We start from the raw sequence: 10,598 nt of genomic DNA on the forward strand, positions 1-10,598 counted from the left end.
ACTTGCTAAGCATACAGCTACCTCACCCCTGCCCACACACACTGGATCAGAATCTCTGGGGCTGGGACTCTCATACGCTGTACCAGGCACCAGTCTCAGAAAAAGTGACTTTCCTTTGCACTCGGTAGAAACCAAGAAGGAGCCTTCCAGGAACGATGTGGAGGAGGCAGAGTGCCTGGAAGGACTGGCTCTCTCCTCCCAGCGCCTGGCATAAAGGGTACAAGTGTAAGACTCTGGCAGACGGCCCCAGGACGCACTCCAACCCTCCTGGCTATGGGGTCAGAAAGGAGGGTAACTGGCAAGGTTGTAGTGCCCTGAGCCTTGGACGCCTCATGTGCCCCTGCCAAGCCAGACGGGGGCAGCACCGCACTCACTGCTGCACTTGGAGGACTCACGTCCCAGGCACGGCTGGGTATTCGGGAAACCAACTCTTGTCACAGCTGAGGAGGTGTGAGGGAGCTTCTGCCTTCTGTGGCAGCGAGGAAACAGTGGTGCAAGGAAGAGACCCCTTTCACCAGAACCAAGAAAACCCTGGTACGAATCCCTGATAAGCTGTGGCCACGTAGAAAACTTTCTCAAAGCATACTTATTTCACGGCTTGTTAAGGGTTGAGGAACACGTTAAAGGGCACAGCCCAGAGCTATGCACTCAGTAGGTGACTAATCAATCTCAAGTGAATTTCAGCTCCTTCAATGTTTATAAATTTACCAAAAGCCCTCACATGACTCCTCCCACTTGAGCCTTACAACTCTGTAAGGACAAACGTCATTATTTCATTGTACAGATGAAGAAGCTGAAACTTAGAGGAGGGAAAACGACTCGCCCAAGATCACCTGTCTAGTAAGAGGCTGACCTGAGACTTGGACCCAGGTCTGGGTCACTTGAATTCAGCAAGGTTTCCCCAGAGTTGGCTGTCAACACACTAGCTCCTTCCCCATATCCCTGAATCTGCTCCTCCAAATGTGCGCTCTCCCCACCTTCTCACAGGGAGAATTACAAACAACCCAATGCTTGAACAAGCTGGAGATGGTCCCCGGCCCCCATCATCCTGATTAAAGTCAGAGAGACCACACAGCCTGGACTCTCCCTAGGCAGGGAGAAGTTCTTTTCTTCAGAGCCTAGGGTCCCACTGGCTTTGAAAACCCTCTACTCTGCCTGAGAGAAGCATTCTGAGGTCCATTCTAAATGTGGGTGGGGTAGAGACAGGAAAGAAACACAAATTCTTCATTCCGTCCCAACAGATTGTCTCACGGACAGGGAAGAGGGTTCTGAGCACCAAGAGTCTATTTCCCCACCTGAGGGAAACAGAGAAAAGAACTCACATTTAATATCTCAACCCATGAGCCAGTGGCATGCTTAAAGGAGAGCCAGAAGGATTCCCACTATGATGACTCTCCCTAAATTAGTTTATAAATTTAATACGATTCCAGTAAAAATACCAACAGAATTCTTTTTTTATTGGGGGTGAGTGGGCGGGGTGGTATTAACTAACTGAAAATTCCAAGGAAAAAACCATGAGCAGGGGTGGGAGTGAGAGGGATGGCTACCAAAACCTAACAAGTGTCAAGACTTTGGAAACAACCTAAATGGCCATCAGTAAGGGGCTAAATAAATTATGTTATATCCACACAACAGAAAACTATGCAACTGTTTTTAGAAAAAATTACGGAAGCTCTTTACGTATTCATACGGAATGATCTCTAAGATACAGTAGGTGGAAAAAACGAGGTGCAAAACTGGATATACAGCATGCTACTATTTGTATGAAGTTGTAGAGAATACAAAAATATTTGCTTCTTGCATTAGTCACCTATCATTGTGTAATAAATTACCCCAAAACTTAATGACTTAAGACAAACATTTATTATCTGTTTCCACAGGCCAGGAATCCGGGTCCGGCTGAGCTAGGTTGCCTTTGGCTTAGGTCCCCATGAGGTTGTAGTCAAGCTGTTAGCTGGGACTGTGGTCTCATCTGAAGGCTCAGCTCGGGAAGAGGGTCTGCTCCCAAGTTCACTCAGGGTTGCTGGCGGGCATCAGGCTCTCATGTGAGCTCTCCACAGGGCTGCCTCACAGATGACTTCCCCAGGAGAGCAAGGGACAGCACCCACCATGGAAGCCAGTCTTTCCTCATAACCTAGTTCCAGAAATGACCACCACTACCACTGTCTTCTATTCATCAGAAGCGAATCTGTAAGGTCAGCCCACACTGAAGGGGAGGGGAGTATACAAGGGCATGGATCATTGGGATCTATGGGGCTATCTTGGAGGGTAACCACCCCTGCACTCATAGAGGCAAAGAATATTTCTGGAAGGACACATAGGAAACATTTAACACTGGCTGCCTCCAGGGAGGGGGACTGAGTAACGGGGAACTCTTCACTGAATATACACTTGCACCCTATGAATTTTGTACAATGTGAAAGTATCACTTACTCAAAAAATAAACCAAATTAATTGCAACTTAAAAAAGGACAATTAGAGGGACTCCCCTTGTAGTCCAGTGGTAAAGAATCCACCTTCCACTGCAGGGGACGCAGGTTCGATCCCTGGTCGGGGAACCTACATGCCACGGGGCACCTAAGCCTGCATGCTGCAACTACTGAGCTCGTGCACCTCAACGAGAGCCCATGAGCCACAAACTACAGAGCGCACGTGCTCTGGAACCCACGCACAACTAGAGAGAGAAGCCCATGTGCTGCAATGAAGAGCCCAAGCCACAACAAAAAGATCCTGTACACCTCAACGAAGACTCCGAGTACCGCAACTAAGACCCAACGCAACCAAAAAAAAAAGGAAAATAAATAAAATGGAAAATTAGGATAGCAATTTAACAGCAGAAGAAAAAAGCTAAGAAGGAAAAATTATACTTAAATAATACATAGTTATTACTTAGCACCTTAAACATACTTGTTTCTATTCAGTCATGATTACTTGCTTCAATGAGGGAGGTTTAAAAAGCTCATTTTTATACACACACACACACACACACACACACAAACAAACAAGCAACTCCCATTTGCAAAATACATACTCTTGATCATGGCATTCACAAATTCATTCCAGTTCACCTTTACAGACCCATTTCCTGCCACTCTTCTGTCCCCCTGTGAACTCCAGTGACTTGCTATAGTCAACTGTTAATGCTTCCAGTTCTAGGGGGTACAAGCCACAAGCACGATGCCCACACACTTCCAGGAGGTATCAGCTTCCATTCTTTCTCAAATACTGCCTTTGCTTAGACTGCCCCTGTACGTGCAGCACCCTGCACTCCTTTCTGAGCCTCAAGGCCTGACTCAGATGTCACAGTCACCACGAAGTAGTCCCACAAGCAGTTGGCTGTCACCTCTATTCTCTCATGGAATTCTGTTTTGATCTCAAATACAGCATTATTATATTACAGTTTAAATCTCTTCACTTAAAGTCTGGTCCTTGGACCATCAGCATCACCTGGGACCTCGTTAGAAATGCAGAGTCCAGGGCCCCACCCCAGGACCTACAGAATGGGAATCTAAATTTTAACCAGATACTAGTGATTTACATACATTTTCAAACTTGAGAAACACTGGTTTAAATCTTTCCCTGGTTGAACTATAAATCTTTTTAGTGCTCTCCTTCACCTCTGTACCCACAGCACATCATAAGACCTGATACCAAATATCTTGAGTTAAGTTATTTACAATTATTATATATGTGATAGAATAGATTTTTTTTTAATTTCTGGAAGAAAAAAAAATTCCTGGAAGAATATACACCACATTATTAAAAATGATTACATATCTGGTAGGTGGACATTGTGCATTTTTCACTTTCTGTAATACTTCAATCTTTCACAGCCAGAATGTATTATCCTTACAGGTAGAAAAACATGATGACTTAAAAGAATACATGTAAAATATAACACTATAATACATTCATAAAATGGTATATAATTGTGTTGAGCTAGATTCACAGATATGAAAAACTGGCCAAACTATATTAAGATTTTTTTAAAAGATAATTTAAACAACAATATTTATCAATAACACCCTAATTGTTTTGTTAAAAAAACTTGTGAATATGGACACTAAAAAGATACTTAACAAAATATCTCTGGTGGAGCTTGTTTTATATTTTTCTGCATTTTAAATGTTTTCTACAATTTTTCTGTTTTTTTGCCGTACGCGGGCCTCTCACTGTTGTGGCTTCTCCCGTTGCGGAGCACAGGCTCCGGACGTGCAGGCTCAGCAGCCATGGCTCACGGGCCCAGTCGCTCCGCAGCATGTGGGATCTTCCCGGACCAGGACACGAACCCACGTCCCCTACATCGGCAGGCGGACTCTCAACCACTGCGCCACCAGGGAAGCCCTCTACTGTTTTTTAAAAAGCATATATCACTTTTGTAATACGAAAAAAGTCATTTTCACTTTGAAAAATATCTATATTCTTTATTAAGCCTCTTTACATCTAATGACCCAGATTTTTACACCAGCCCAGGAAGCTGACAGGTCGGGAAGTACCACGACCATTTCACTGATGAAGGCACTGGGCCTCAGAAACCCAACCCTGAACACCTGACTGTGAGCTGGTGTTCTCCCATCCACGCAGCCACCCCAAGATCAGAGAACTGTAGCAAGTCAGTCACCAGCTTTGGTTTAAAAAAAACAAAAAACAAAACTGTTATTTGAGGAGTCCCACTATCCCCAGTTACTTACTCTCAGATAGTAAGAGCAACAAGAGAACCCCTCCAAACACAAAGCATTCAGAATAATCCATGCTGCACCACCTCCCCCTGGTGGTAGGCTCTGGAAACTAAAATTGTTTTGATGATAAGGAGCTACTGCAATTCGAAAACAGTTACTGTTTTCCACCAACATCACCTCTACTTCTTTATTTTTTTAAAAATATCTATTTATTTATTTGGTTGTGTCAGGTCTTAGTTGCGGCACACGGGATCTTTCGTTGCAGCACGCAGGCTTCTCTAGTTGTGGCACGCAGGCTTAGCTGCCCCTCAGCATGTGAGATCTTAGTTCCCTGACCAGGGTTCAAACCTGTGTTCCCTGCATTGGAAGGTGGATTCTTAAGCACTGGACCACCAGGGAAGTCCCACCCTTTACTTCTTTAAATCATCAAAGCCACTTTTTTTCATCAAGGAGTTGGATACTGACACAAATACACGAAACCAGGACCTGGTGTCAACGAGGCTCAGAGCTTTGGATGATGCTGGGGGCAGCGGCACTCTCTACCCCTGTCCTTTCCTTCCTTGCTACTTCTGTGGCTGTTGCTTCTGCCCCCAGTGTTCTTCTGCACAGCCTTTCCTGCATCCTCTCTGTCTCTGTCCACTCCCCTGAGCCTTAGGAAAGGGCAAGGTGTGACCATGTGCCCTCACCCAGGACCTGGCATGAAGAAGACCCAACATCCAGCACAATCCTCAGGCTCTAGGCACTGACATTTCCAATAAGTCCAGTTGCAATGCTGACATTTCTTTAGAAATATCAGAGCGCAGTAAGGTTGGTCTTCAACTGCGTCCCCCTAGTCTCCCGATAAACACACAGCTTCTTCACTCTTCCAGGAAGAAGGACACGTTCAACAGGATATCTGGAACAGGAGGAGAGAGAACACATGGCATACCACCTCTCCAGAAAACACAAAACATCAGATTTGTAAAAGCTACCAAGGCACCATGAGGGCATCTCTACATGCTTTCAAAGAGGTGAGACACAGAAAGAAAGGAGGGGAGGAGACACGAAGGACTAAATGAAAACCAGTACCTCGTACAAGGTCTGGGTGTTCGTCTTCCGAAATTCGGTCCCAGGCTTTGGGCAAAGCTTGGATGTTTCCCAAGTCTCCCCACTGGATTGAGGACAGAAGGTACTTCCTCTTCAGGTACCTTCCTGGGAGTTAAGGAAGGTGCTCAAAAAGAAAATGAAATATGCTGAAGGAAGAAAATACCCTGGAGAGAGTTCCTGGGAGCTAGAAAAGTGAAAGCGCAGCTACTGCTACATTTACCAGGTGGGCAGGACTCGCCTCTGCTACACGTCTTTACCGAGCCCTTCTTTACACACATGGCTCTGGGCTACAGGGAAAAGGACAGAAACACCGTCCCTGCAATCTGGGATCTCACCGTGGTGAGAAAAAAACAGAAACTGAAAAGACTCTAAATGACAGGAAAGATTAAACTCAGTGGAAGTTCAGAGGATGACTTCATCGCCTTTAGAGGACAGGAGGAGGATTCCAGCACATAATGGATTCAGGGACAGGACATTTCCAGTGCGGCTGGCATGGAACGATGTGCAGAGTAGCAGGAAAGGTGGCTGAGAGGGCAGGTGGAGCCAGAACACAAAGACCAGCACGGGGGTTCTCGTCCTCAGAGCACCAGAAGCTACTGAAAACTCCTACACAAGCAACAGGATCAGAACGAGACTTCCGGAAGATAGATCTGTGGAGTGAGGCCACTACCCGGGGGCGGCTTAGAGGGAAAGAAGCCAGGGTCAGAGAAACCTGTCTGGAGACTGCATGTGACTAAGGGTCCAAGTGAGAAACAATGGTAGAGGCAGTGTGGACAGAGAAGGAAACTACAAGAAGCACCAAGGAAACAGAATGGAAGGACTTAACAGCTGAGTGCAAACATTCTTACAACGGCAGCTGGCACACCATAAGCGCTCAGTGAGGGTGGCCGCAGCTACTGCTCCCACTGCCCACGCTGCTGTTGCCACCACTGTGGCCGATGCTGCTACGCTGCAAGCAGAAAACAGCAGGAAGGGGGGAAATGCTGCTTAAGTTTCCAGACTAAGTGATCAGGCAGGTTTGATGCTACAACTTAAGGAAACAGGAGCTGAACAGGAGGGCTGGACGGAGGATTTCAATTCTCCATTTCAGCTTGCAGTTCCGCGAGATTCCAGTGGGAGGCATCTGCAGGAAACCGAAAATCAAAACTAGAGGCAAGAATAAAGGTTGGCTTGGGAGTGATTCAAATGAAGGTAGAAACTCCAGCCAGAGGGTAGATGCGACTAACAGGCAAGAATTGAGAGGAAAAAGGTGAGAGAACTCCAACTAACAGGTCTTTCTGCTTCCACCCAAGTCCTTCCTCAGAACACAGCTGGGTGATACTGTTGAAAACATAGGTCTGATCAGGTTACTCCTCTACTCAAAACCTTCTATAGCTTTCCATCTCACTCAGAGTAAAAGCCAAAATTCAAAGACCTTGGAGGCCCCACCAGGCCTAGCCCTGCCTCTCTGACCACATCTCCTGTTAGACCACCCCGCTTTCACTCGGTTTGAGCCCCACTGGCCGCCTTGCTACTTCCTGAACATACCAGGCTCGCTGTCACCTCAGGGCCTTTACACTTGCTGTTTCTTCTACCTGGAACACTCTTCCCCCAAATACCCCCATGGTTCTCTCCCTCACCCTCTTCAGGTCTTTTCTCAAATACCACTTTCTCAGTGAGACCTTCCCAGACCACCCTATTTAAAACCACAAGCACACCCTCACCCCTCGCTTTCCTCATTCCCTGCTCTATTTTTCTCCAAGGTACTTATCACCATCTGACAATCTATATAATTTCCTTTTTTAAATGCCTATCTTCTAGCACCTAGAGCAACGCCTGGCAGGGAGCAGTTACTCAATAAGTGATTTAAGGAATGACTGTACAAAGGAATGCACAAAGAGTCCAAGTTCAAGAACCAAAGAGAACTGACCCATACTATATATTTTTGGGCAATCTTGTGAAAACTGAAATTAAAAAGACCTCCTGGAACAGTTCTGTACCTGAAATGTGTGCGAAGGATACAAACTTCGATAATGTCTCTCGATATCCTGTAACCACTCCAACATTTCAGCCACAGAGGGGCTTGTAGCTGAAGCCTGCAGGACAGCATCGAGGCTGATCACGTCTGCATGCTGCTCATAGATCTGAAGCACGTGTTCCACGTGGCTGCTGACTACATCACGCACCTTGAGGAGGGCGGCTCTGGGGGAAGAGTCTGATATTAGGCAATATCATGAGAAAGGCCTAAGGCCAGGTTCCTTAACCCCAGCACTAAGGACGTCTTGGACCAGATGATTCTTTGTGGTGGAGGGCTGCCCTGTGCCTTGCAGGATGTTCAGAAGCATCCCTGACCTCTACCTACTAGACGACATGAACATACCATGCCTCCACCGTTCCCAAGGTGTGACAATCAATAACGTCTCCAGATATTTACTGCCACACATCCCAGTGGGAAAAACTGCCTCCAAATGAGATCCATTGGTCTATGGAGACTGATGATGGTGCCTTGGAGGCAGGGGTGGCTCAAGAATTAAGAACTGACTTAAAGATGGAGAGGCTGAAGTTACATGGCTCTCAAAGCTGTGTGATGATGTTATTCCCAGCTGCCAAAGAAAGTAAAGGCCAAGCGGGCCTTCTGGGGCTGCCACACAGGAGAGCAAATGCTCACACACAGTCCAATGCAATGTACGTGAAAGGAATAAGCAAGAGGAAACTGAAGCGACAAACCAGCAGTGTTCTCATGCTACCTCGTGCCCCATACTAGTGAATTCTTGAACAGGTAAGATTTGGGCTCTTGACACACCCAGACTACTGTGGATCTTAGGAAAGTTACTTACTCTCAATCACGAATAAAAACGGTCTCTCTTGTTCACTGTGCATCTTAAGTCCCTAAAACATGGAGACCGGCAGACAGAACAACAAACAACTGTCCAATGAACGAAAAGCACTGTTGTGAAGAGTATGTGCAACCATGCAGATTAAGTGCTTCGCGAAGTGCCTGGCTTACGGTAAATTTTGTTATTATTCCATTGGTGACTCCAAGGGGCCCAGCCACCAAGACGAAGGCTACAACTTCCCAAAGGGTAAGGCAGTCCCTAGCCTATAACTGCAGCTTTCAAAAATGTTTGACTGTGACTCACAATTAAAAAATAGACTTAAAATTAACAGCCCGATACTCACACACAAACACGTAATCAATTGAAATAAAAGTCCACTATCGTAGAACGTACCGTGACCTAATTTAATTGATTGTCTTGTCTCTCTCTTTTACTCAGCTTAGGAACTAAGTCTGCTTCATTGTTGTATTCCTAGCACCTGTGCTTGGCATCCCATAGGTGCTTAATAAAATGTTTTTTGTACAAATGAATACAAAGAAGGCCCCATCTTCGACAGTTTCCTATTAGTCTATGGCACAGACTCTACACACTAGAAGCTTCTCTTGTCCTGGTCAAGGAAAGGCCATACGTGCCCTGTCTCTTCTCTATCCTCAATTACCTGTAACTCTAAGGTAGAGGGTCTAACATTAGGCATAGTAAGAGCTTAGAGACGTGCTACTCGTGGCACGCAGACACCAATGAACAGCAGAACAAGTGGCCCTGGTGTCAGGCATACTTGGGTTAGAATTCCAGTTTTACTATTTACTAACTGCACAACCACAGGCAATCTGCTTGAGCCTCAGTTTCCTCACCGGAAAAATTAATTAAGTGAGGTTAAGTCAAAGAGGTGTTGAAAAGATTTTAGGAGATAAAATGTAAAACCCTTAGCTCTGGCACCTAATAAGTTTATAGTATAGCTCCTCACTGCTTTTTACCTAAGAAAGACTATAGAGGAGGGCCAATAAGCGTTCCCCATTGCTCTTCTGTTCTGCTTTGATAACTTTTACTAAGTCCACCACTGTCACGCCTAGTCTGACAAGGGAAGTGCCAGAAAATGACTTCTTGACAGAGATCCCATTGCAACAAACGGAAAGGAGGTAAGGGTGACATATCCCTAAATACCACGCTCTCAAGTAAGAAGAAAAACACCCTTCCGACTGATCCTAGCTTATTAAACACCCAGTTTTAAAATCTTTCCGCCAAGAACGAGCGCCACTGAGCCTCTTACAGCCTCTCCCCTAGCCTGTCCAGGAGAGTGTCACCAGCCGCCAGCTGCTTGCGCCTCAGCCGCTCCTGTAAGTCTGGGAAGTCCCGAAGTGACGGCACATCCTCAAATCGTAGGTTCTGTGCGGCCTGCAGCTGCTCTGCCAGGTTGCTGAGGGAGGCCAGGAGGGGCGGGCAGTCCCTGAGAGCGCTCTGCCACAGGCCCTGCTGCTCCTCCACCACGGGAAAGCACTTCCTCAGGGCCTCCTGCACCGCGAGCAAAGGCTGGTCTTGAGTCATCTTCCGTTGGGGAAAGGAAAAACAAAAAAACAAAAAACGCATTAGGGTTCCAAATCGATAGGGGAAGGACCGGGTCATGGGTGGGAGTTACTTCCGTTCGCAGGTGAGAACAGCGTTTCCTCAGGTAGGGCCGTCTACTCCTCCCGACAGGAGTTTCTAACGCGAGGCGTTGTCTTACCTTTAGAGGGGCTCTCGGAAGGCAGGACCCTTGTTTCCCACCTCGAGAAGCGTTTCCGGACTATCCCTCGGAGGAGGCTCGTCCGGGTTCGGGCAGTTTCCTGTTTTAGACTGCGGGTTCCCCGGGCCTATCCGTGCGTCCAGAGCCAGAAGCTTGTCTCCTCTCCTTGAGGCTGCGGGTCGCTTTCCCTAAACCAGCGGGAAAACTTAAAGCTAAAGCAATCAAAGTTTAAGAACCTTCCTAGGGCCCCAGCCTGCCTCCGAGTCTCTCTACGCATGCCCCAACATGGCTACCGAG

The 10,598-nt window shown here is 46.7% G+C and overlaps 1 protein-coding gene across 3 annotated transcripts; it reads right to left on the reverse strand.

The window, feature by feature from the left end:
* Positions 1–4,290: 4,290 nt before the first annotated feature.
* Positions 4,291–10,565, reverse strand: AIRIM (AFG2 interacting ribosome maturation factor). 3 transcript variants are annotated; one of them, XM_024738854.1, is made up of 5 exons: positions 10,302–10,565; positions 9,849–10,123; positions 7,767–7,946; positions 5,748–5,866; positions 4,291–5,574 (listed from the first exon to the last, which is right to left on the reverse strand). In XM_024738854.1, the coding sequence occupies exons 2-5, from the start codon at positions 10,121–10,123 to the stop codon at positions 5,537–5,539; spliced, it is 612 nt and encodes a 203-aa protein (XP_024594622.1). In that variant the 5' UTR covers positions 10,302–10,565; the 3' UTR covers positions 4,291–5,536. The 3 variants fall into 3 exon arrangements, with proteins under 3 accessions (XP_024594622.1, XP_024594623.1, XP_024594621.1); XM_024738855.1 differs by having other exon boundaries at positions 5,748–5,870; XM_024738853.1 differs by having other exon boundaries at positions 4,291–5,866.
* Positions 10,566–10,598: the final 33 nt, after the last annotated feature.

This window comes from Neophocaena asiaeorientalis, unplaced genomic scaffold (assembly GCF_003031525.2).
Source record: "Neophocaena asiaeorientalis asiaeorientalis breed wild unplaced genomic scaffold, Neophocaena_asiaeorientalis_V1.1 scaffold106, whole genome shotgun sequence".
Classification (NCBI taxonomy): Eukaryota; Metazoa; Chordata; class Mammalia; order Artiodactyla; family Phocoenidae; genus Neophocaena; species Neophocaena asiaeorientalis.

What these genes read in the sequence shown, in the direction of transcription:
- AIRIM (XM_024738855.1), bottom strand. Translation starts at nt 10,123, where the DNA reads ATGACTCAAGACCAGCCTTTGCTCGCGGTGCAGGAGGCCCTGAGGAAG. An exon ending in GACAGGCTAGGGGAGAGGCT is followed by an intron (nt 7,947 to 9,848) that starts GTAAGAGGCTCA and finishes CTCTTCCCCCAG; the next exon opens with AGCCGCCCTCCTCAAGGTGC. An exon ending in GAGAGACATTATCGAAGTTT is followed by an intron (nt 5,871 to 7,766) that starts GTATCCTTCGCA and finishes CTTAACTCCCAG; the next exon opens with GAAGGTACCTGAAGAGGAAG.